The sequence below is a fragment of the Corticium candelabrum genome, chromosome 3 (genome assembly GCF_963422355.1).
Source record: "Corticium candelabrum chromosome 3, ooCorCand1.1, whole genome shotgun sequence".
Lineage (NCBI taxonomy): Eukaryota > Metazoa > Porifera > Homoscleromorpha > Homosclerophorida > Plakinidae > Corticium > Corticium candelabrum.
In genome coordinates this window covers 6,106,036-6,130,943 of record NC_085087.1, presented here as the reverse complement: position 1 = coordinate 6,130,943, position 24,908 = coordinate 6,106,036, and the positions used below count along the sequence as shown (strand labels likewise).

Sequence of the window (24,908 nt, the reverse complement as noted above, 5' to 3'; positions counted from 1 at the left end):
TATCATTATTCAAACGCGATGGTACCGCTGAAAAACGTTTCTCTAGAGGTCAATACCGTACAGTCGACGTAACGCTATTGTTTTGTGCGGGACTCCAAGGCTAGCTTAGAGTTGCTGCATGACAATCTTGGTTTTTTATCAGCCAGTTGACGTCAGCAAAGACGGTGAGTGTATTAGTACTAAATTATTGAGTTTTTCTCAGTCGTATGTGCTTCAGCAAAGTAAATCTTATTTTACCATTCATATCAACCATGAAAGGTTGATACTGTATTTACACTTAATTGTAAGTCAACGTTTGCTTACTTTGATCATGATAGATAAGAATACGCGACTCGTGATAAACAAATAGTCGCTATAACTTTACAAAAATAGCTATTAATATTGACCACCTCAGTCATGCACTATAGCTAGGAAGGTTGGTCAGTTGTAAGTTCAATGTGTACTTACAAATTGAAGCATTTGTAATACACAATTTGACCTCAAACGGTGCTACACGCATGAATCACTGTAAATCCTCCACCTAACATTGTCTGACTCAGACTTGCACTGTGACAGTCGTGCAGCCTGATATTGATATGTTCTGTGGCATTTGAAGAAATCGCTAGCTTACGATCATGACAGTAACAATTTGGAATCCGGCTATAATTTTTGTTAAATAAGAGGAACTACTTAGCTTATCTACTGGTAATGAAGCTTACTCATCCAGTTTATCTAATTGTGCTGTAAACAAACCGGTTTTAACAGTTATAAGCTTTTTGTTCACAATCTGCTGTTGTCCTAAGTTATGTCAATTAACAGTGCACCATTTCTCGGTGTGTGTGTGTGTGTGTGTGTGTGTGTGTGTGTGTGTGTGTGTGTGTGTGTGTGTGTGTGTGTGTGTGTGTGTGTGTGTGTGTGTGTGTGTGTATGTAGGTACGTCAGTCAGCCGCCTCCAACTGGTCTTCTCCATGCAGTAACGTTCATGTAACAAGTGAGCATGGCAAAGCAAGAGCTGAGTGAGTGAGAAAGGGAACATCTCCAATTACCAAACAGTTTCTCCAATCCCAACAGTTAACATTCAGAAGTGAGTGAGTGGGGTAGAGACCCAAAACCGTCTGACACTAAAAATATTAGTCTAAGCTACAGCCTACTAGTCCATGTACCGATTCACCTCTGTGGCACAACACACTGAGCTGCGTGTTAACATCCATGTGCCAAGTTGTTCGTGCCGACTGTTTCCTAGAGCAACATCTACTATATAGTAGACAACTAGTCCTATTTTTGCTTGTTAGTATTACTAAAGCCTGTCACGATGCAAAGCTACTCTATTTGGGAAAGTAAGGTTGATAAAGCCCGTTGAGTTTTTTCAGGAACATCAGTGTTGTAAACATGTTTCAGATAATTGTTCGATTTGAAGGGGTGGGAGGGTGGTCACCACCAATATGATCATTGTTCGAATCAAAGAAAATTTCCAGTAATTGGAGATGCTCCCTAAATGAGTCACAGAATGTATGTGTGGAGAAGCATAATTAATAAAATCAGTGAGTGAGTGAGTAAGTGTGTGTGATCATTACACGCAATTAAACAGTAGATAATTATAACCATCTCAAAGTAGGTTAGTCCATCTAGCACAAGTAGATAGACTAATCTACTATGAGATGGTTATAATTATCTATTGTTTAATTCAAAGATTTCATAATAATACACCTATGCCATCAGTGCACCATGCGTTGAATGACCTCATAGACTACTTTGCAAGCAACCCCAGAAAAGCTGCAGTCAACTCAATATGTTGTCTTGTCAGGTCTAACAGTAAACAACTTGGAACAACGAGTACATATACTAATTGTTCACATTCAAGTCCTAACTTGTCGAATGAACCACCAACTCTAACCGATTAGAAACAGACTAATTCTTTTATTGATTGTGGTCATCAATCATCATCATCATCATTGTTGTCACTGCTTGCACTTGAGCCAAGTTATGGCGTGCATATGCAATTGCAGCCCCCACAGTAGCAACCACACCCACTCCTGCTCCAATAGTTGTAACTGCCCCAGTTACATATTCTTTGACTTGAGTGGAGTATGCTTTTCCTTTCTTGCAAAATGTAGCAAAATGCTCACAGTTGTTCCTCAACAACTTGTAGCCAGGCCATTCTCCAGTTTGAAATATCTGCTCAGCTCTGTGGATAACCTCTTCTGGAGAGCAACATTTACCCTTTTCGTATATAAACTGATAAAGGACATTTCGTTCACGTAAGAACTCCATGAATCCGGACTTGCATATTCCTGCATTTCCTTTAGATCCACCAACAAAATGGTAAACGCAACCGTCATTGTAAATGCCATGATGCCAAAGCGATAACACTCCAAGACCTGCAGTAGAGCTTACGCCATCAACTGCAATGTGGTCCCCATTCCTAAGATCCCTGGAAAAAATTAGCGCTATTGGTAAACATTGACCAATGACTATACGAACTAAATTGCCTGTTTAAATAAATTTAAATCTACATATCAAATAGACACACACACACACACACACACACACACACACACACACACACACACACACACACACACACACACACACACACACACACACACACACACACACACACACACACACACACACACACACACACACACAAAGCACAGAAAGCTAGCACAGTTGACTCCACAAACAGTTTGTACTCTATACTAAATACTAGTATACATGGCCCGTCCGTCGTACGGGCATGATACTGTAGTCTATAGATGTGGACACGTCACGTGCAATCTTTGTTGCGAGGTCCCGGATATACTGAATGAATCCGAATCTTGCTCTTCGCGCTTGTTTCGATCGAAATCGACACACTCCCCGTGTAGCGCTTGCTGCAGAAAACGTGTAGGTTGGATTTGGTGCAAATGCAATCAGAATTTGGAGAGAAACGATAGCGATAGAAGAGTAAGTTTCGTCGGCAAGAGATATTCGATTGCTCGAAGCTTTGCGAAGGACGACGATGCATAGAGTCTACACAGGACTGGTGCGGGCGTGTGTTCGAATGAACCGGAATGTGTAGCGTTTGCGTCATCGAGAAATTTTACGCGGGGGTCGATCCCTCGAAAGGGGACCCGGTGCGTAATTTTTTTAATTATTTTACGCAAACCTTCCGCTGTGCGTACCGAGTGTGCGTGCCGATTTCGGTTGCAAACGGACAAAAGACGTGGCCCCCAAACGCGAACACACACACACACGCGCGCGCGCGCGCACACACACACACACACACACACACACACACACACACACACACACACACACACACACACACACAGACACAGACACACACACACACACAGACAGACAATTTGAGCTTTATATATTAGATAAATAGATAAAAGCACTTCATAGCACAAGCAGCGCTCTACTAACTAATCTGAATCAAGGCTGCTGCCAGTGTGTGTGTGTGTGTGTGTGTGTGTGTGTGTGTGTGTGTGTGTGTGTGTGTGTGTGTGTGTGTGTGTGTGTGTGTGTGTGTGTGTAACGCTGACGGCTCCATCTGCACTTGTGATCATGAGCGCACATGCAAGGAGGCGGAGCGAGTCGTCCGTCGATCGTCCGTTACGTGTCCGGCTTACGTCACACTACAGTAGAGTCCCGGATCTTTTACGAGACACTTGCAATTTTAGTCAAAGTAAAGATAAATCATTTGTTAGATTCAAGCTAATCGGTTTAGTTTTCGTACAGCCACAAGCTCTTTTTCGAGGAAGGGTCTGATTTTCCAATATGGAGCACTAGAAAAAGTCAAATCCGGGACTCTACTCAAGCTTTTCACGCTTCGGGTAATTTAGCCATGTACGACGCCCTAAAACAGAAGTTGCTGTGTCGTATTACACTTATGGTGAAAACAGAATCTTTGATATTGGACTGGCCACTGCCGAACGATTTCCGGTGCCTACACGTCTACGCGACAGTCTTCTGTCATTTTAAAAAATCCCGACAAAACACCAGTATGAAAAACAGATAACAATAACCAGTTTACCTAAAATCTTCAATCTTTTTGAACGACACTCCAGTAAACCAAGACATCCAACTTGACTGTGGCCGCTGTTGACAACACGCCATCAGGACGTACCGTTTAACTAGCGTGCGCTAACTGACTGTATGAAGACACTGTACTAAGTTGCACTGATTTTCTAAGACTATTGTAGTCTGCAGCTTGTTGCTTCGTTGTAATTAATTAACGTCTTAGGTGAATGGTGGGTAAGTTTAACTAATGAAAAAATTTAATGTCAACTAAAGACCTAATTTGTAACATTTAGTCTGCTTTGAAACTGGCCAGCCTGTTTAGTTAACCTCCAACAACCAAATTAGTAACGGCTGTTATGCAGCTTGGTCATGTGTTACGCAGTAGGTGAGCGAGTAGTCGACTGGTCGATCGATCGTATGTCACGTGACTGACTGGACCCTAGCGTTTTCGCCTCGGGTGCAGCAGATAAGCAACCAGGTCCCTTGTGTGGTGTGGTGTGTGTGTGTGTGTGTGTGTGTGTGTGTGTGTGTGTGTGTGTGTGTGTGTGTGTGTGTGTGTGTGTGTGTGTGTGTGTGTGTGTATACAGCTGTAATGATCGGAACTGTTGCACGGTGACTGTAACCATAGAGTTCACTGCAAACATTTCCAAAAGATTGCCTCTTCATGAACACAAATTGACTGTATAGCAAAGCCAGCTGACAACACCTTACAATGTAAGCCATTTAATCATCATAACACTCGATCATCAAAATCTAAAGAGTCCAGACATCAAACTCTAGAGAGTCCATATATCAACCTCATACATTTCAGTTTTTCTTTTTCGAATGTCCATCAGAATTTGGATGTAAATCACTGCCAGATGCAACCCTAAAGCCAAGACTGGCTGAAGCTCCCAGTAAACCTACCGACATTCCTGGTGATCCAGCAAACTTATAACTGTAGAGTAACTCAGTCATACTAATTAGTGGTTTCTTGCCGTATGGACACACCTACTTTCTGACTAGTATATAGTGTACGGGCACAATAGAATCGTGGCCTTTTGGGTTTCAACTGTTGCAAGTCGTATACTCGTTACATTTTGGTGTCAGAAGTGAGTTCATGGCTCAGCAAGATGCCGATCAGCCAGTTGTACAGCAACCTCAGGTTCAAGCCTATCGTCAGCCGTGCCTACCAGAACCTTTTGCTGATGGCGACATATCTACCTGGTTGCGTCGCTTTGATCTCTGCTGTTCTGCTAACCGCTGGGATGCCCACGACAAGGTCGTACGGTTGCCTACTCTGCTGCAAGGACGAGCCTTTGCAGTGTTTGAACGGCTGACTCAACAGCAAACGGATACGTACGACCACCTCATTGCCGCTCTGAAAACAGCATTTGAACCGCGTACAGAAGAACGTCGTCGCCTTGCAACGCGGCAGCTCAATAGTCGCACTCTGCAGACGGGTGAGGACCTTGATGTGTTTGTACGTGATCTAGAACGTTTGCTAGACAGAGGCACAGCCTGGGTTATCCGCAGAGTTGCGTCGGCAGCAGTTGATTGACCGGTTCATTGCCGGGTTACCGGAGGTCATCAGTGATCAGCTATACGTCTTAGCACCAGTGGGCCTTAACGAAACGGTGAGCAAAGCTAGAGAGCTGTGTCTCTTGCAGCGTCGCAAAGAGGACAGGCAAGGTACAAGACAAGGAAGGATAGCTGCCACAACAGGAGCACAGTCTGCTGATCAGGAATCATTAGCACAACAATGGTGCGTTCTTTAGAAGCGTTGACCTCGCGTCTGGAACGACTGGAAGACCGCATTCAAGGTGAAGCTACTGGGAAGCAACAGTCCCGATCTCGAAAAATTAGTGGAGGATGCTTCAGATGTGGTAGTACAGGTCATTGGAAACGAGATTGTCCAGTGCCGGCTGGGAAACCTACCCACAAGGAAGCATGGAAGAAGACCAACAGTAACCCCAATAGCCTGACCAAAGAACCGCAGAAAAGTAATACTGTGGGTATTCTGACTGGTGGAGAAGCTGATCAATCATGCTCTCTCACAGTACAGGCGATTGTGGCAGGACAGATGACGCAGTGTCTGGTAGACACTGGTGCATCTGCATCTCTGGTGCCCAGCAGGCTTTATCTGGGAAACCACGATTCATCTAGGAGTGGTGAGAATAGCCACAATTCACTGAAAGGAGTTCGAGTGGATGGAAATGATATCCATGTCTGTGGCAAGATGGATTTGCAAGTGGAAATTGGTCAGTGGAAGACTCATCATACATTTTTGGTAGCCAACATAGCTACAGGACCCATTCTTGGTGTAGACTTTCTTTTGAAGCACAACATTACTGTTGACTTGAGGCGAAGAAGGCTGACACTACCAGGAAGTGCAATTGGAAGGTTGACCACACCAGGAGTACAAAGCAATCATTGTTTTCTGATTCTCAACCACAGCATGCAGATTCCCACAATGACCAGACAGCTGGGAGAAGCTCACATAGTGGATGAGTATGGTAACAAGGTATGTCAAGAGGGAGTGGCAATGTTAGAGCCAGACAATACTGTCATTAGCAAGACAGGTGTCATGATTGCCCACTCACTAATCAGTTTGGATCAGGATGTGGTGCCAATGCAATTGATGGCACCTGGTGGACCAGTGCAGCTGTCACAAGGAACTGCATTAGGGCAACTGACCAGCATAGACCACAACGTCCCCATTGTAGGCGTGATTCAAGAACCAGATGCAGGAATTGACACTAGCCACAATACAGTCCCTAGAAGTGATGTCATACCTACTAATGCATCAGTTAGTGAAAAGAACAATGAGCTAGTGCAGCAATTTGAACAAACAAGCTGCCACTGAAGGAGAGCGAACGAAAACAATTGGAGGCACTGATCATCACGCATGCTAATCTGTTTGCATTCCAAGCAGGCGAAGTAGGCAGAACGGATCGTGTCCAACACAGAATCAAGACTGGGGACAGTCCCCCAATTAGACAGCACCCCAGACGACTTCCACACAGCTTGAGAGCCGTGGTCAAAGACCAAGTTCAAGAGATGCTGGAGAGGGACATTATTCGTCCATCAGCAAGTCCTTGGGCAAGTCCGATTGTTCTTGTAAAGAGAGGGGATGGCCGATTTAGATTCTGTGTAGACTACCGGAAGTTGAACGCTGTCACGACTAAAGATTCAGACCCATTGCCTAGGATAGATGAGGCACTGGACAGCCTTTCAGGAGCCAAGTACTTTTCTACGTTGGACTTAGCTTCTGGGTACTGGCAAGTAGAGGTGGCACCCGATGATAGACCAAAGACGGCATTCACATCAATGCATGGGCTGTATGAATTTAATGTCATGCCTTTCGGTCTTACCAATGCGCCCAGTACTTTTCAGCGACTCATGGAAGCGGTGCTAGCTGGTTTATCTTGGGAAGAATGTCTAATCTACTTGGATGACATCATAGTGTTTTCATCATCGTTCAAGGAACACATGTTGAGGCTAGAAAGGGTATTTGAGAGATTGAAATTAATGCAGCAGGTTTGAAGCTACAACCTGCTAAGTGTCACTTTGCGAGGAATTCCGTGAAGTACCTGGGACACATAGTATCTGCGAGGGGTATTCAACCAGATCCAGTAAAGGCAGTCAAGAATTTTCCAAGACCAACAGAAGTTAAAGAGCTGAAGGGATTCATTGGCTTAGCGGGTTATTACCGGAGGTTCGTACCAGGATTTTCGCAGATTGCTACCCTACTTTTTCAACTGCAGGAGAAAGGCACAGACTTCGTCTGGACTGAAGCCAGTGAAAGAGCTTTCACTGTCCTAAAAGAGAGACTGACGGAACCACCAGTCTTAGCTTTTCCACAGTTTGATAAACCGTTCCACCTAGCCACCGATGCTAGTGAGACAGGATTGGGGGCAGTGCTATCTCAAGTGATTGAGGGGAAAGAGAGAGTAGTGTTCTATGCTAGCAGGGCTTTGCGTAAAGCAGAACACAACTATTCAACAGTAGAGAAGGAAGCACTCGCAATTGTGTGGGCAGTTACAGCATTTCGTCCTTACTTGTACGTAAATACTAAAGCAATTGCTTATATCATGGCACGATGAAAGGCTGCACTACGTAAATGCATGATAGCATTAAGCACACAATTGGTTTAGTTGTTTTAGTATATATATATATATATATATATATATATATACATATATATATATGTCAACTAGTCTACAATATATGCTTGATTACATTACAACATAAACCAGCCAATCTTGACCAGCTAAACGCAGTTACAGTGTATATATTTATTTAGATACACATTACATCTACACTACTAGATAGACAAACTATGCAGTTATGTGCATGAGTACAAATCAACAGGTGGGACCAGCCTAGCCATCAAATTTGCAAGATCTTAATTGTTACCCTTATGTAATTCACTATCTAAGAACCACTTAATATGTCTATTGCCAATTAATACCATTCAATTAATATTGTTACACCAGACAAACACTATGGCTTACCAGGATAGCATGCAAGCAAACATGCAGCTGACTCACAGACAAACAGAGCATCAATCAGAGAGACTAACAGACAAACAGACAGACAAAAAAACAAACAAAGACGAAAAAACAACACACAACCAGGCAGGCAGATGAAACAACAGATATATAACACCAACTGCATGACAAGGTATACAATCTCTTACTAGATTTTGCGCATCTGTGTATGTAACACTTTCTTTAAAATGTGCGTTTAACGACTAACAGACAATGTACAATGCGTGTACACGTATGTAATCTGAAAAGAGAATGCTGTGTACAGAAGGAATGAACTGATCGACGTGTACAGCCATGCATGGGCACAACCAAACAGCAACAAAGAACTATAGCCAAATTAAGCGTATGCGCTTTCGTACTTTACTTTCTATTATGAAACCGGCCTACAATTACTGTACAACCCTACAATTACGCGCACACAGCTCTTAGCATGTGAGTCAGTCATTCGTATCATGGTTTCAATGTTCACAACAAACAAGCAACAAGAATACCCATGCATAACGACGTTACGCAAAAAAACACGTTTTCTAACTTACCTTCAGTCTCCTAGCATCAGCCATTGTATAGCGGCAGAGTTTACGTAGTCGTCGAACAACGTAGGCGCTATCTAAGCTCCCGGATAATGCTGGTCTGGAACTGTCGAGTATACGTAGAATCGTTGATTAAACAGCTTAGTTAGAATAGATACCGCTGTTATATTGCTATATAATTATTCAGACACGATTGTACCGCTGCAAAATGTTTCTTTCATGGTCAATACCGTACAGTTTATGTCTCTCACGTACTGTTGCGGGACTCCAAGGCTAGATTACGTTTGGCATTTATGCATGTTCAAACATACAAAGATAATGCTAGACAACTAGCTTATCTGTTGACGTTTGTTTCAACTTAGTCTTGATACCAAATTCGTTTAATAAAAGAAACAACCTAGCTTATCTACTGGTAATGAAGCTTACTCATCCAGCTTGTCTACTTGTGCTGTAAACAAACCACCGGTTTTTAACAGTCATAAGCTTCTTTATTCACAGTCTGCTTTTGTAGTTAGTGCTTTGTTGGTTACAATAGTAAATCTACAGTAAAATCAATATGCTGACTAGCCAGGTCATTTTGATGCTCTCATGTACATGACACTGGACATCATTTGTCTATCTTTGTATTATTGTGCATATAGAACATATAGAGCACTAGCAATAGCAGCAATAGTTGTGACAGCAGCAATATACGTAATTATGCAAAGCAGATACAAGTGCCAAAAACTTAAAAAACCGTTAAAATGTTTGCTAAAAATGCATCAAATATCAATAGTATCATTAATTAAAGCGTGCGCGCGCACGTCTGTTTGTGTGTTCCCGAATGTGTAATGGCGTTGCCCGTAGTTCGCTGAGCTCCGTGTGGCTTGGTCAGTGGATGGTCCGGCTATTTAATTTTCTACATTTCAATTGTCATGTTTCATGTTTCAATTATCAATTTTTATTTACCTTTCTTAATTTATTTAATTTTTTTATTTTACACTTTTAATTGCTTACTTGCATTTATATTTAAAATTTTTGTATTTATTAAATTTTTAATTTTAATTTTTTATTCTCTTTTTTGTTTAAATTTTTTCATATTTTGATGTTTGATTCTTGTGATCTTTAGATTCATTTTTTAAAGTTCGATTTTTAGGCATCTATGTGCTTAGAACTAGAAACTTGAACGCGCAGTTCGCTTATTCAATTTCTAACATGAATAGAAAGTTGAAATGACCGAAGACACTAGACACAGCGGGAGTCTCTGCGGAGCTTCCATTCAAACGCGTGTCTCCATTTCCAACACACAAGCAGGTGCTTGTTTTTACTTTACTTTCCGTCACGTGCCAAACAAAGTTGGCAGCTCTTGCCTGAGGACAACTCTGCTCTGACGCACAACGTTGTGCCAATGAATACCGAGGTCCCTAGCTGTGTAGGTACGTGCATTGTACACAACACGCTACCTTTACCATAGATAAACCGGTTGGAGGGAAATGCTACCAATATCTAGGTACTTAGGATAGGCTCCGCATTAGCGGATCGCCGAGTTGGCAACTGTTGTGACGAAGTATACAGACTCGTTTGTTGTCTAGAAAAATTGAGACACAATTAACACATCGAAACCGTCAACCTATAGCTATAGACTACAAGTAGTAGACTGCGCGCTTTCACGGGCACACTATATGTAGTACATGGTACCGTACAAGGGTGGGCGTGGTACTCTATAGCAGGTCACATTTTTTCATTTCGTCGGACACGGAACTACCAATCGTGTTTCTATCTGCCACAACCCAAGGTGCCGGTGCCTCCTTGTCACGCAGCTTGACTGCAGATATGAACGTACGCGTCTACATTGACAGCCCAAAGATCACCGAGCGACACGGTAGAACTCTACAATCATTGTCTAGGACTATTGACTCTAGCAGCTATACCTAACATTGGCATAGTAGTCTACTTAGTAACTAGCTCTAGCTAGCTGTAGCTGACTAGCTATGACCATGTTCTTTCAGTTGTAGCCGCACACTGTTCTACGTTAGTTGAGTTAATAATTGAGTTGAGTTGAGCAAATAGAGTTCAATTGAGTTGACTTCAAATAGAGTTCAGAAAGCGTCGAGAACGATGGACGTGCATGTCTGTTTACTTGGTGAGTTGTGCGACGTCATGCAAATGAAGAAATGCGATAGAGTACCACGCCCACCCTTGGACGGTACCGTGTACTCTATTTGGTGTGCCCGTGAAAGCGCGCAGTCTACTACTTGTAGTAGGTTGATGGTGTCAATGTTTAATTGTGTCTCAATTTTTCCTAAACAACAAACGAGTCTGTCTACTTCGTCACCACAGTTTGTAGTGCGGAGCCTATCTAGACACATACATACACACATACGTAGCATTTCTCCTCCAACCGGTTCATCTACGGTAAAGGTAGCGTGTTGTGTACCATGCACGTACCTACACAGCTAGGGACCGGGGTATTCACTGGCACAACGTTGTGTGTCAGAGCGGAGTTGTCCGCTGTCAACGTGGTTTGGCACGTGACGGAAAGTAAAGTAAATAACAAACATCTGCGTGGGTGTTGGAAATGTTATCTCCTGAGAACAAAATTATTCTTGTTCCTTCAAAAACGAAACCTATCTTTCACAACCCCAGCAGTCGACAAATTAATATATCAACACATTGCAACACTCATCAAGACTAAGACAAATGTAGACCGACTACAAATACAAGTACACATTGACCTAGCATTTACTTCTTTTTTGCCTTTTCATCTGGATTGAGTTCCCAAGCTTTCTACCCAGCCTGGCTGTTGCTATCAGTGAAGCGACTGACGCTCCCAGTGGTCCGAGCACTCTAGCAACAGCCACAGCTGTTGCAAGAATACGCTGAACCTCGTCCCACACTTGAGTAGAATATTCTTTTCCAGTCTTGCAGTACGTAGCAAAGTGCTCGCAGTTATTCCACAGAAGTGAGTATTCTGGCCATTTCTTTGTCGTACATATCTGCCTCGCGTTGGCAACCACATCGTTCGGTGGGAGATATCCGTCTTGTGGGTAGCGGAAAATGAAAGTTGCAATACGCCCTGCAACGAAATCCATGAAAGAAACTAGAGGTATCGTAGCCTGACGTTTGTCGTTTCCCGTGAAATGATAGACTTTGCCATCGCTGTAAATCCCGTGGTGCCAAATGCCTCCTTTCTGGGAATAACTGCCAAGTGATCTCCATCACAGAGCTTCCTGAAACATTTCGTATACCATTAGCTCAAACGTGCAGTATTCGCCACAAAATCTGTGACGTAAAACTCATATTGTGTTTAGACACATGGTGAGTTTTTATCGCATTTTCGAAAGTGTAGAAATAGTCTAGGCATGACCTACGTTGGATCCTCCAACTGCTCGCATTTCACTCCGTATAGGTAGGTTAGAAGACATGCTGGAGAAGAGGCACCGAAAGACATGAAGACTAAACCACTGGGGTTGTAGATCGAGGAGTAGGAACTAAGTGCGTTAACGCATTAGAGAGACTGGAGAATGTAGAGTACAGTACACCCTAAGGCGTGGCGTAGTGCTTGTGTAAACGGATGTTATGTTGTCACAGGAGGCAATTAACATCTACGTTTCAGAGCGTTAATGATGTCAATGACAACTCACTCATGACAACAGACCTGGACGTTTCTATGCGCTCACTGGTTGTATGTGTCAGTTGCCTCTTCTAGGAACAGCTCTATGTTACCAGATACATACACTCATTCACTTCTGGCTCAGAGAAGCGTCTGGAAACGACGAGAACTCGACTAATTTGACCATATCAGAACCAAACTGACCAGCCATTTAGTGCATTCTTGAGCGTTGATGACATCACTACCAGTATGAGGACTTTGACCTTCCTGCTTCTTCTGACCTACAGTAGAGCGACGCCTCTGTTGTGGGACACCATCGGGCTGGCTGCGCGAGACTACTATACTGTGTTGGGTTACTGTTAACAGCCTACTAGCTATAACAATTATGTACTTAGCTTTATGCAATTAACCCTAATCCCGCCTAAAATACAAGAAATTGGCTCTATTAACTTCACTTACCCCATGGTGAGTGTAATTAGATCCGGCAAGTGAAGAGCGAGCTTTCGATTGATACCAATATCCACCCGGAGGGCAACACCTTTGTTGTGTAAATGACCACATTCCACCAGTCTCTCTAATGCGTTTGAATTTGTTTAATTTAATTAATTTTCCCGCATTATGCTGATGGTTGTCTTTCTTGTGTAAAATAGCTCATTGAACTTACACGGAGTCTACCACAGTCACGTGTTCCTGTACCACCTCACATGGTACACAAGACTGTCATCACAGATGATATCAGTGTGATACTGTAGATGGATCTGTTATTGTAAGTTTTGATAAAAATTTGATGGAATGCCCTGTTTGCGTATAGGTATTGTACACAGTCTGCTAGAGACAGTAAGTGGTGTAGTGTGACGGAGTAAGTGACTGGTATTTATTAAGTAGAAAAACTACAAGATTGCGATCCATGTGAACAAACAACGTCAGTAACAATCACATCGAAGTCAAGCTCAATGTGTGTATAGAACAATGAGTATCATGCACCGCTATTTCAAGTGCTAAACTAAAAATACACATTTTAATAAATACGAAATAAAACACAGCAAACTAAAATACTACATTGTGATGCAATAATCTAATCAAATTTGAGTAATTTAAGTGGGCAAACATGCTTTAGTAAGTCAAGATCAAAACGTCTTCAGCTTGAGATCTGCACCAATGTTACACATTACCTTGATCATTGTTTCCCGATTTGCTTCGTCACCAAATACATTAGTCCACCTATTCCATGCTGTTACAGCTTGCATGAAGCAATCATCTTTGTTTTCTTATTCTAAACTCTTTGTCTTGCTAATGTAAATTTAATTTCAAGACAAGCTTCTGCCACCAGTGAGACAGTTTTTCAGTAACATCCATGACATCATCTTATGTACATTTGCTCTGTACATGTTCTTAATGTCAGTGATTGTTGTTGTGTTCTTGCTACATCATATGTATGATCGTAAAAGCAAGAGTGCAGCTTTCTCATCAACAGACAGTTGTACGTTGAGCTTATGTCTTCTTAATGGCTTGTGTTCATACCAACCTGTTGATATCCACAGGAATATTCAATCAAAACTGAAAATGAGGCAACCCTGGTGTCTTTACTTCATGAAGTTTTTAACAATGAACAGACGAATGTGACCATGTCTGTATACACAGAGATGCAATTTCATGAAGTGGCCGTTGTGTGTCAATGGTGACAATAATATATTTCTTGCATGATAAATTAGTTCCATCTCTTCAATAAGTTGCTTCACTGCACTCATACCTGCATCCTAATTTGGACTGTCAGGATCAGACACTGAATTCTCACCACAAAAGAACCAATTGCAATCATCATGCTGGTCAGATGGTTGCAAGATGTCCTTCTGAAATGCTTTATTGCAAAACTTTTTAAACAGAAATTGATTCTGTTGCTTAATCATTTCTTTGTCAGCATCATTGACAGGTGTACCAATCAGCAATTGGTGATGCACATTCCTTTGACATGCCGATGTAATCATCACCAGAGTAAAGGTCTTCAAGATTATGTTCATCTCCTGCCAAAAAGTCATGGATGCCCATAGACACATTATCATAGTTTGTCTCTATCAGTGGTTGTCCATTGGAATTTGTTCCGAGTCGGCAGAAGGAACGTAGAATGACTTAGCAGTGTCACCGAGAACAGGGGCGTAGCGTGGCATGGGCTAGACCGGGCTATAGCCCATCATTTGTAGATGTGGTCATAAAAATTGTGGACTGTAAATACGTGTGAGGAGCAAAGCTATATATAGTATATAGATCGTCCTTTTTTCCAGTCTGGATCTGCCACTGATTCTATTGTATCAACCATTACAAGCCAATAAAAATGGGCATGTCCATAAAAGTGAGAATGTCCCTGTAGCATTGTGAAGTTTAGCCCCCATTTTTAGAAGTCACACTACACCCCTGCCTAGAAACTAAGATTGACCAGACAGAAGTAGCTTCTGTCTTCCCAAATCCAAAATGGTACCATGAACTATCAAATCTTCCTGCTTTAGAAGATCAGGATCACTTCGAAAACCTTGAATAGCACGAGCAATCCCTTCGGTTAGAACTGTCACTTCATCATGCAAGTTTGTCTCTGTCCACGCTGCTTTCTCTAGTATCAGCCGATGTAGATTCTCTATTAAATGTCAACTCTAGCTCAAGTTGACTCTCACTGTCACTACCTGAACCCTTTGCATTAGATCATGCAGTGCACGAATGACTGCTCTAGTTATGTGTTTGTCTAAACATTTTGTCTAAAAAAGAAAAACTTCTGTTTGAGCAAGGGTCGTTCAAGAGACGTTTTGTCTGTTCTGTTTCTGCCAACAATGACAATCTTGACTTGACTTACTTCGACTGCTCTGGGCTAGTGATAATGCTTGAACAAATAATTCACCTACATTTACTCCCATGTCTGTCACACCACCTACAACCTTACCATCATTACAATTTCTACACTATAATGTATTGAATAGAAGGTCAACTGACAAGGACAAAAACTGATACTCGGTATTGTTCTATCAATTGCTCCTGCATCAGCCAATGTTTGCTCATTGTGTAGTTGCTTCTTATTTCAAATGATCAGTAGTAGATCCCATGATGAAGGGTCATCCTTGGTTTGCAATTGACGCTTCACGGTGGTAACAGTGTCAGACGATTTTGCTTTCAATTCAACAGCTTCACCAGTTAGTGATTTGGCTGCTAATTTGAGCCATTCACTGTTGTGAGATGCTATAAGAAACAGTGAACTATAATAAACTATATCAAATGAGAAAGCACAACACACATACACACAAATATGAATACATGCACACACAACTAGACAAATGGAAGAGCCCTACTATCCAATCCTCTGTGAGCTACAATAAGTCTCTGGGTTGGTACTACTAATCCACCATCCACCTCAGTGTGCGAAATAGTCTTTGACTGACCACCGGACATCATGTCCTGTCAATTCAAAATTTGCCAGACATTATAAATGTCTGGTCGGACATTCCAATCCTGGCAAATACTACTTACCACTTACAATTAATCATATATATATTTAACAGACTAATATATTCTTGCCGGGTCCAATGGACACATGCTTGGGAGAAAAGACCTTGCAATACCTCCTCGAGGAGTGAAGCAATGACATGTGCAAGCAAACGTGTACACACATTGATCCCACCACATCATTTTTTCAACATCTGAGTCCACCACACTAGATATGCAAGCACAAGGACACAAAGTGGTTTGGGTGGAGGCATATGTTTCTCCATTCAGATCTAGTTACTGTAGTGGATCAATTCATGACAATTATCATGGGTTGCTGCAGTAATTCGAGATTGGTACACGTGTCCGTGTATTTGTGTTGCCAAACCAAATCTCTTGGGATACTCTGCACAAACACGTCGACAAAAGACACTTGCCACTGCAGCTAGCTGGAGGATGCTTGACCATGTGCCAGGTTTCATGGCTCTAGATGACACTTTGATGTTGCATGCCTTTGATAAAAAGTCATATGCATGCAATTAGTACAAACCACCTGACAAATTACTAAAAAAGTCTGACTAACCATTGACCGACTTTCACTCCTCTGACAGCTAGACTATGCTCTGGCTACAAACCCATCCACTTAATTAATTAAATTCTGCATGCCCGTTCAGTTCTTCAATTGTCGTACCTAGTGAGTTTTGGAAACGTCATCTTCGTCCGAATATGCACTATACCTCTAGACGTGAAAACTGCAATCGTTCCAAGGACATGCACTATGCTATGCTAGTGGCAATCTAGCTGTGGTCTACCATGGTATGTAGTTCAGTGACTTCGTGCTATGCTATCAACCTACTCATCTTCAGGTTCTTACAGCCCCTACATAAAACATTACACCCAAATATCTCTGAGTTTCCTATCCTGCCGTGTTCACCGTGTACTGTACACGTATCTCTATGGCCCGTGGCTGTCCGCTGCATTTTTGTTGTGCACGCAACCCTCGGAGCCTCAGCGTGTGTACGTTAATCGCTACATCTGGGATTTGACAAAATACACGTACAGTACAGCATGCAGTACTGTACTGTACACTGTACATGACGACGCGTGGCTGTTTGCATTTGCTTCGTGCGCAAACTCTGGAAAATACGTTTGTTGACATGACATTGGGATGTGCGAAAATGTGGGTTGGTCATATGGAATTCTACACCCGACGCTACGACACCGGACAAAATGTCCGGTGAAATCACGAGTGGCCGGACAAATGCTTCGTTCGGTCGGTAAATGTCCGATGTCCGGCTGTTATTTTGCACACTGCACCTAGACTAAAGTTTGGTTAGAGACATCCATGGCCCCAACTAAAACCCACTGACTATAGCACAGTTCTAACTTGGACCCAATAGACCCCAACATACCTGTTTCCAGTAGAACATCATCTTGCTGAGCCCAAAAGGCCTGTGTTTCCAGAAATGTAATCATTAAACCTGAGTATCCTGGACAATTTCACCCCAAGATATAACTCTTTCTTTCATGACTATATTTTACAGACCCTGAAAAAGGGAATTCAAATTAATCAGCCACAGTGTTCTAACTAGGAATTTTCATCAGTCGGCAATAGTCATAATGTCACAAACAGACTATGACGTCACAAATAGACCATGGTTGTTGACATCAATTTCATGAAAACTAAGAAATAACACGAATGGTACAAACCCCGCTGCTACTTGCACCGAAAGGTCCTTTATCGAATGCCACTTTCTTAGTGAATAGCCTCTTTGGCGATCCATTATAAAGCTTTCAACACACACACCACCAAACCCACTCGTTCTTTCCATTTGTCTTCGCTTCAAATCAGTCTCAATAGCTTCTCGATGAGCTGCAGATGCCTCATGATCTTTCAGAGTGCAACTTCACTCTCCTACATCCTGTTATCCACCAGGCAGTAGCAAAACATCCTCCACCACTTAACCTTGGCCGTTGCGTCAAGCAGACAGAACAGAACACATGAATGCCGTCTGCAGTGTGACAAACAATAAGCCAATCGTGTGACGACTTCCATATCGAAAACGCTTCAGGCAGTTTCTCGACTACGTTACAATGTTCGTCAGGAGCGCTCCTGCTCTCACTCATATTTGTTCGTCATTCCCGGATATGGTCCTCAGAATTCGGTATGATAGCCTGTATATCCTAGATTAGAAAGTGTGCATTTACGTAGGCATGTACGTCGTCCCAGCAAAAGCAGGGTGAAAGTCAAACGTCATCTTACGTTACTACAGACGTAGGAGATTGCATATGAAGGGTTCCAGTCTATGCACGTCCCTAACACTGGTAAGTAGGGGTATTCTTGTTGGCATAATAATAAGTTTACAGCCGGCCACAGCCAGCACAGATTGGGTCCAGCTGGCAAAATGCCACCAAAGCCAGTGCTAGTTAGAACTATGGGCCACTCACAGCCATAATTGCCATTCTTATCAAATTGGTCATGTCAAATGGCAACCTCTCATTTGGTCGGCCAGAGGCATTGTTTGTGGCCGGCCGTTATCTCATGCTCTGTAATTAAGCTACAGGCACACACATAAGCACATACTGTACACACACGAAAAGGGAGAGGATAAGAAAAGGCCGGAAGAGGCAGAAAGAGAGGGAGAGAACAAAAGCAGAACGAAACAGAACAAGAATAATACAGGGAGCAAGAGAGGAAGGATGTTTACAAGGCCAATGATTGTCCTCACCATCTGCATGTCTTTTCAGCTCATTCTTTCCCATCAGGAATAATCGTCTCTTCAGATTGTTGCCGTTGAACAGCACTCAGTCTCGTTAGTAGATGGGTAACTGCAAAACAAACTCAATAATCACAACATTAATCTTCTATTCAAATATCAGACCTTCTGATCTCTGTCTGCTGTTGCTAGGCTGCTTGTTACTATTGAGGATTCAAGGAGCTTCAACTGGAGCACGTTGAGCACGTATGTAGTCAGCAGTATTAAAGAGACATTTTGACCATGAAATCAATGCTGAAAAATCAGCAACTGTAAGAGATGTAGATAAAAGCGAAATGAGGAAATTCTGACTGCAGATTTGTAGGATTCATTTTCATTGAGAAAACTGGATCAATGTCAACAGCTTCAAAGAGAAATTTTCTACTTCAATGTTTTTCCCTTCTTCCATAAGGCATTTCTTCCAACCATTGTAATGCTGCAAAAAAATCAAGACAAAACTGATTCACACATGCTGATTTGACACATTTCGACATACAATGCTGTTTTAGAATGTTTCTCGAGAAGTGAATACCTTTGCAAGTCAAAAGCTTCAAACAATTTTATGTCCATCTAAACTTCCTGCTTCCATCAAATAATATCTCAGTTTACCAACACCTGAAAACAACAGCAGCTTAATAAACATGTGACAATTATGACGTACCAAGTGGCTACAAAATGTTTAGAGCCCCTAATTTGACTCTCTTCAGAGATGACAGTGGAACAATAATACAGCAACACACGGTCCATAAGACTGCAAAATTATTTCTAAAAGGCACCATGACCCAACAGTTAAGGAGTCATCTAATCAGCTGAAAGTGCGACACAACGACTGCCAGAGTACCTATACTCAGTCATCTTAATAAGCATGTAGGTAGGAACAGGCTTAGAGTCAAGAGATGCACACTCAATAGTCACAGAGCCCGACTCATTGGCATTAGGAATAACAAACTTAGTGATTGTAGGAGCAACTGCAACAGAGCATTCCAAAAGCATCAAAAGTGAGCACACACACACACACACACACACACACACACACACACACATGCCCGCACGTGCACACATACACACAGACATACCTGACAGACAAACACACTCTGACAAACAGACTCTGACAAACAGACAGACAGGCACGCAGGAAGGCAGCTAGACAGGAAGGCAGACAGACAGACAGACAGACAGCACACACACACACACACACACACACACACACACACACACACACACACACACACACACACACACACAACACGTGCACGCAGACATCTGACTGATCGCCCCACAGACAGACAAACACAGAGTTCCAATGTATCCAGATATTTCTTTGACAGACAGACAGACATGCCTTTTCTTTTAGCTTATAATTAGGTCATAGAGACTGTTTGCGTTAAAATTTATCACTTAGCATCAAATGTATTATAGTGTAATATTAAAAAATATATGTATTTGACAAACAGAAAGACACATAGACAGACAGCCACACAGACAGACAGACAGACAGCCAGACAAACAGACAGGCTATAACAAACAGACAGGCAGACACACACATACAAGAAGGCACAAAGTCAGATCATACACCCACACAGAAACAAAGGCATGCACACACAATAATTGTTTCCCATCTTCCCCCCCCCAAAATGACATTTCCACAAAACATAAAGCGTTCCCTTTTAATTCCCCCTCCACGTACACACAAAGGTTTCAGATCTAGAAGCCACATTCATATCACAAACTGATCAACACACAGACTATAAAATCATACAACCAGCTGCATGACAACACAAAAGGCGCACATATCTGAGAACGCAACCAATGCATCAAATCACTCACCAGCAAGCTCCAACAAGCGAGTGGGGCCACGCAGTGATACCTGTCGTCCCTCATCATCTCTCCCCATCGTAAAACAATTCCACTCGCCTTCATACTTCCTTCCAAATTTTCCAATCTTCAAAATATCCGTCGCCTTTTCGTCCTCGAATTTGTCGATGGCGACTGCAAAATTCGTCTCGTGGAAGCCCTTCATGTCATAAGTGGGCACGAACACGTCGTTGCGCTCGCAGCGCAGTGCGATCGTTGTGTTCTCGACTATGACGGAGTTGATTGGGTAGACGGTCCATCCGCCGTCCAATGCGGTCTCCTCATACAAACGCAGAGTGTCACCGCCTACAGAGAAACAGCGAACAGAAGCGCGTTGACCACACCCAGAGAGGACGTGCATGTGCAGAGGTGTGAGAGTCGTACTTCACTTTTGTGGATTCTTACCTGCTAGGACGAGCAATGCGAGACAAGTTGAGAGTCGATGGAGAAGCATGTGGGTGAGTCGAAGATGATGAGATCGATGACCTTTACGAACGTGATGCCCGGATGTCGGTAGAAAATGAGTGTATGTACTGGTATGTACCCGTACATCATAGTTTTTGGTGCGTCCTTCATTTAGTATTAGATTCTCTAAACAAATGAAGTCGCTAGGCATTCTGCGTCTCCTAGTTGATAATTCATGATTGTGGTAAGTTTATGGGCGGGTTTATGCTTGACTACACACATAAAGGTTGGGCAAGTTGGAATTGAATTGATATTGTGCAGTGTATTTCTAAAATCGATGTCAACGAACGCTAGCATTAGCTTTATGATTTGCTACGTATAATGACTGACCAAGAAAGAAATTCGGTTCAGCAATCATTATGCATGCAGGCGCGCGTACACACACACACACACACACACACACACACACACACACACACACACACACACACACACACGTTGAGAGCTGAATGCTCTGAGATATGCCTATCCAATTGTGACCCTATAATGTTATACACATGCCATATGATGTCATTAAGGGCGACTACTGAAGTCTAGGGAAGATAAAGACAACATAAAAACCACTAAACATACTAGTCATTTTTGTTCAACTATTTTTATTATATGTTCACATAAATGGCGAATCATCAAGTCTAGACTGAATTCATCCTTGTAAAAAGATTGTTGGGATTACTACCTATAGTAACCCATAGCCAAGAACACCATGGCAATAATAATAAGTAAACTAATAATCATAATACTAATGATACTGAGAGATTTAATGAGAGATTTAATAATACTACTAATGATATCAAGAGATTTAATAATACTACTACAGATGTCGTTGACTTGACTGGAGTAGGGAATCCCTGTCTTACAATATGTTGCAAAGTGCTCACAGTTATTGGAGAGCGGCTGGTATCCTGGCCATGCCCCATTTCGAACTAGCTCCTTGGCTCTCTCCACAACTTGTTGAGAATTGTAACATGACTGTCCATCATAATTGATACGACGTAGGTCACTTCGTCCATTCCGAAAATCCTCAATTGTAGATTCCTTCAAACTCGCATCTCGTTTAGTGTCACCGGAAAAATGATACACACACCCATCATTGTATATACCATGATGATACAATGATGCCAAGCTACCGTCTACAGAGCTCAGACAATTCACTGAAACGTGGTCACCGTTATCAAGTTGCCTAAAATGAGACATAAGATACTATATTATAACTAATGATTAGAACAGTATATTTTTGTCCATATCATAAACCTATACATGTCTGATTCAAATGCACGCATGCACAGACAAACAAACCAACCAACAAACAAACAGTTGGTTTATTCATCGTCATTCGAGGGTGCATCTGCATCTGCATCTATATGGCCTCCGCCAATACAGTCTACAATGACTGGCAGCTCAAGAAAACAACCAGATACTGTTCATATCTATCTAGAAAGGAGAGCCGTCTGTCTGTCTGTGTATCTGTGTGTAAATCAGGATACAAAGAAGGGCGAGCTTATAGCTACCGTCGACGTATACTCTAGATACCGGAAAACAGAATGGTAAAACTCACAACACACACAACAACACGTATCCTACTACGTACGCAAGTTTGTACCCACAGTTCACGTCCGTCGAGTCCCAACAGAGATCAGAAAATGGTTGTTCATGTATGTAAAAGACGCAAAACACACAAGAGTCGGGTCCTATTAGAAGGCCTTGCCTAATTCGACACATCGCTATACGCGCTAGTAAAAGTTCGAAAAGAAAACTGGTCGCTTTCGCTACAAACTCACGCGGTTAACAAACGCCAAGACATCAAAGTAGCACCCAAGTGTTCTGTAAGCCGCGATGACGTCGTTAGTGCCACGCTCGCAAAAAAGGTCTATTAGCTAAGCTCTGGTCATGTAGCTTACCAAATATCAGTGATCTTTGTCGACGACGCTCTGGCTGACATGTTGTGCGTGAATCAAACGGCTTTCGAATCGACGGCGCGCGTCGTCTTCAGACTTCCCGCGCTATTTCTACGCGCTATTCGAATTGGATGTGGTTTGCGCACTGACACGTGATCTGTGATCTCACCAATACACATTGCGTAACACTAAAACGTCATCCTCTACCGCGCGCCGATCTGGTTCGCATTTGATGCATGGGCGTTTGTTAACCGCGTGATTCTAGAGCCAGAGCAACAATGTGTCTTTTCGAACTTTAACCGGTGCGTATAGCGATGCATCGAATCAGGTGAGGCCTCATTAGGACTCGGTTCTTGTGTTTTGCATGTTGTGCAGTGATGAACGACCTCTTTCTGATCTCTTTCGTGACTCTACCGCGTCATTTTGAGTGATGATTTAACATTGAAACTTGAAAGACGTCAACTGCGGGTACAAACGTGCGTACGATGATGCGTGTTCTGTGTGGTACGCACTTACCAAATGGTTTGGTTTGTACCTCCTGAATACTTCCTAGAACGTGCGGCGTTTAGGGAATGAAAGGACTTTAGGTAGCAAGTAGATAAAGTTCTATTAATTAATACAATTAATTGATGTTGTAGTAATATAATTGAGTATTACTATTATAAATGGTGTACGCAATGAAAATGAAATTGAACAGCAAGTGGTAGTGTATCCTGGAGCATTACACACAAGAGTACAGCGTTTACTGTACACCATCAGCTTGTCTAGACGGGGGTGCGAGGGGTGTGTAAATATCTCCTCAAATATCATCGACCTTGATTTTCTGTTTTTTTCAAGAGGTCATCTTTCTCCTCAGAATGTGAGTACCAATTTGCCGTCTATACACGCCAATTGTCCTGCCCGGATGTGTGTGTGTGTGTGTGGTGTGTGTGTGTGTGTGTGTGTGTGTGTGTGTGTGTGTGTGTGTGTGTGTGTGTGTGTGTGTGTGTGTGTGTGTGTGTGTGTGTGTGTGTGTGTGTGTGTGTGTGTGTGTGTGTGTGTGTGTGTGTGTGTGTGTGTGTGCGGTGGTGTGTGTGTGTGTGTGTGCGGTGGTGTGTGTGTGTGTGTGTGTGTGTGTGTGTGTGTGTGTGTGTTTGCGGTGTGTGTGTGTGTGTGTGTGTGTGTGTGTGTGTGTGTGTGTGTGTGTGTGTGTGTGTGTGTGTGTGCGTGCGGTGATGTGTGTGTGTGTGTGTGTGTGTGTGTGTGTGTGTGTGTGTGTGTGTGTGTGCGTGCGTGCGGTGATGTGTGTGTGTGTGTGTGTGTGTGTGTGTGTGTGTGTGTGTGTGTGTGTGTGTGTGTGTGTGTGTGTGTGTGTGTGTGTGTGTGTGTGTGTGTGTGTGTGTGTGTGTGTGTGTGTGTGTGTGTAGCACAAGCACAGTACAACTGTAATGAGATACCACAACAACTGCAAACATAAGATGCACTTCAAACATTTAGACAAATTATTATTGTTCCTTCCAAAACAAAACCTATCTTTTACAAACCCAGCAGTCTACAATTTAACGATCAGCACATTGCAACACTCATCATGACTAAGGCAAAAGTAGATCGACTACAAATACAAGTACACATTGACCTAACATTTGTTTCATTTTTGCCTTTCCATCTGGATTGAGATTCCCAAGCTTATGACCCAGACTGACTGTTGCTATCAGTAAACCGACTGATGCTCCCAGTGGTCCAAGCACTCTAGCACCATGCTCAGCTGTTGCAAGACTACGCTGAACCTCGTCCCACACTTGAGCAGAATATCCCTTTCCAGTCTTGCAGTACGTAGCAAAGTGCTCGCAGTTATT

At 42.6% G+C, this 24,908-nt stretch overlaps 4 protein-coding genes and 1 long non-coding RNA gene across 10 annotated transcripts in view; 1 reads left to right on the top strand and 4 right to left on the bottom strand.

Moving 5' to 3' along the window:
* Positions 1-1,758: 1,758 nt before the first annotated feature.
* On the bottom strand, positions 1,759-4,097 carry LOC134177333 (uncharacterized). The gene is made up of 2 exons (XM_062644107.1): positions 4,001-4,097; positions 1,759-2,410 (listed from the first exon to the last, which is right to left on the bottom strand). Exons 1-2 carry the CDS (start codon positions 4,081-4,083, stop codon positions 1,897-1,899), a joined length of 597 nt encoding a protein of 198 aa, XP_062500091.1. The 5' UTR covers positions 4,084-4,097; the 3' UTR covers positions 1,759-1,896.
* A 9,543-nt stretch (positions 4,098-13,640) lies between these two features.
* On the bottom strand, positions 13,641-21,182 carry LOC134177301 (uncharacterized). Of its 4 annotated transcripts, XR_009969469.1 has the most exons (8): positions 21,119-21,182; positions 20,687-21,019; positions 19,392-19,474; positions 19,172-19,295; positions 18,986-19,114; positions 18,833-18,932; positions 15,618-15,860; positions 13,641-15,555 (listed from the first exon to the last, which is right to left on the bottom strand). XR_009969469.1 is itself a non-coding variant. In XM_062644077.1 (3 exons), exons 1-3 carry the CDS (start codon positions 21,165-21,167, stop codon positions 19,661-19,663), a joined length of 549 nt encoding a protein of 182 aa, XP_062500061.1. In that variant the 5' UTR covers positions 21,168-21,176; the 3' UTR covers positions 19,504-19,660. The 4 variants fall into 4 exon arrangements, 1 of the variants encoding a protein (XP_062500061.1); XR_009969468.1 differs by having other exon boundaries at positions 13,641-15,860; XM_062644077.1 differs by lacking the exons at positions 13,641-15,555; positions 15,618-15,860; positions 18,833-18,932; ... (1 more) ...; positions 19,172-19,295; positions 19,392-19,474 and adding an exon at positions 19,504-19,827 and having other exon boundaries at positions 21,119-21,176.
* Positions 21,183-21,722: 540 nt separating this feature from the next.
* On the bottom strand, positions 21,723-23,187 carry LOC134177356 (lecithin retinol acyltransferase-like). Of its 2 annotated transcripts, none has more exons than XM_062644130.1 (2): positions 22,957-23,007; positions 21,723-22,358 (listed from the first exon to the last, which is right to left on the bottom strand). In XM_062644130.1, the coding sequence occupies exons 1-2, from the start codon at positions 22,977-22,979 to the stop codon at positions 21,851-21,853; spliced, it is 531 nt and encodes a 176-aa protein (XP_062500114.1). In that variant the 5' UTR covers positions 22,980-23,007; the 3' UTR covers positions 21,723-21,850. The 2 variants fall into 2 exon arrangements, with proteins under 2 accessions (XP_062500114.1, XP_062500113.1); XM_062644129.1 differs by lacking the exon at positions 22,957-23,007 and adding an exon at positions 23,077-23,187 and having other exon boundaries at positions 21,726-22,358.
* An 81-nt stretch (positions 23,188-23,268) lies between these two features.
* LOC134177440 (uncharacterized) lies at positions 23,269-23,767 on the top strand. The gene is made up of 2 exons (XR_009969518.1): positions 23,269-23,375; positions 23,449-23,767. It is a non-coding gene; the product is annotated as an uncharacterized LOC134177440 (long non-coding RNA).
* A 764-nt stretch (positions 23,768-24,531) lies between these two features.
* LOC134176917 (limbic system-associated membrane protein-like) overlaps positions 24,532-24,908 on the bottom strand; it is an 8,434-nt gene continuing 8,057 nt past the window's right edge. For both annotated transcript variants that reach the window (XM_062643601.1, XM_062643599.1), the window contains one exon: positions 24,532-24,908. This exon is cut by the window's right edge and continues 277 nt beyond it. The gene's annotated coding sequence lies outside the window, so the exon portion shown is untranslated.

Excerpts from the sequence above, each read along its gene's own strand:
- LOC134177333 (XM_062644107.1), bottom strand. The coding sequence starts at position 4,083 with ATGGCGTGTTGTCAACAGCGGCCACAGTCAAGTTGGATGTCTTGGTTT. Across the intron at positions 2,411-4,000 it reads AAAAAGATTGAAGATTTTAG|GGATCTTAGGAATGGGGACC; the intron begins GTAAACTGGTTA and ends AATTTTTTCCAG.
- LOC134177301 (XM_062644077.1), bottom strand. The coding sequence starts at position 21,167 with ATGCTTCTCCATCGACTCTCAACTTGTCTCGCATTGCTCGTCCTAGCA. Across the intron at positions 21,020-21,118 it reads CGCATTGCTCGTCCTAGCAG|GCGGTGACACTCTGCGTTTG; the intron begins GTAAGAATCCAC and ends GTTTCTCTGTAG. Across the intron at positions 19,828-20,686 it reads TCGCTTGTTGGAGCTTGCTG|TTGCTCCTACAATCACTAAG; the intron begins GTGAGTGATTTG and ends GCTCTGTTGCAG.
- LOC134177356 (XM_062644129.1), bottom strand. The coding sequence starts at position 23,117 with ATGTCAGCCAGAGCGTCGTCGACAAAGATCACTGATATTTG. Across the intron at positions 22,359-23,076 it reads ACAAAGATCACTGATATTTG|GCAACTTGATAACGGTGACC; the intron begins GTAAGCTACATG and ends GTCTCATTTTAG.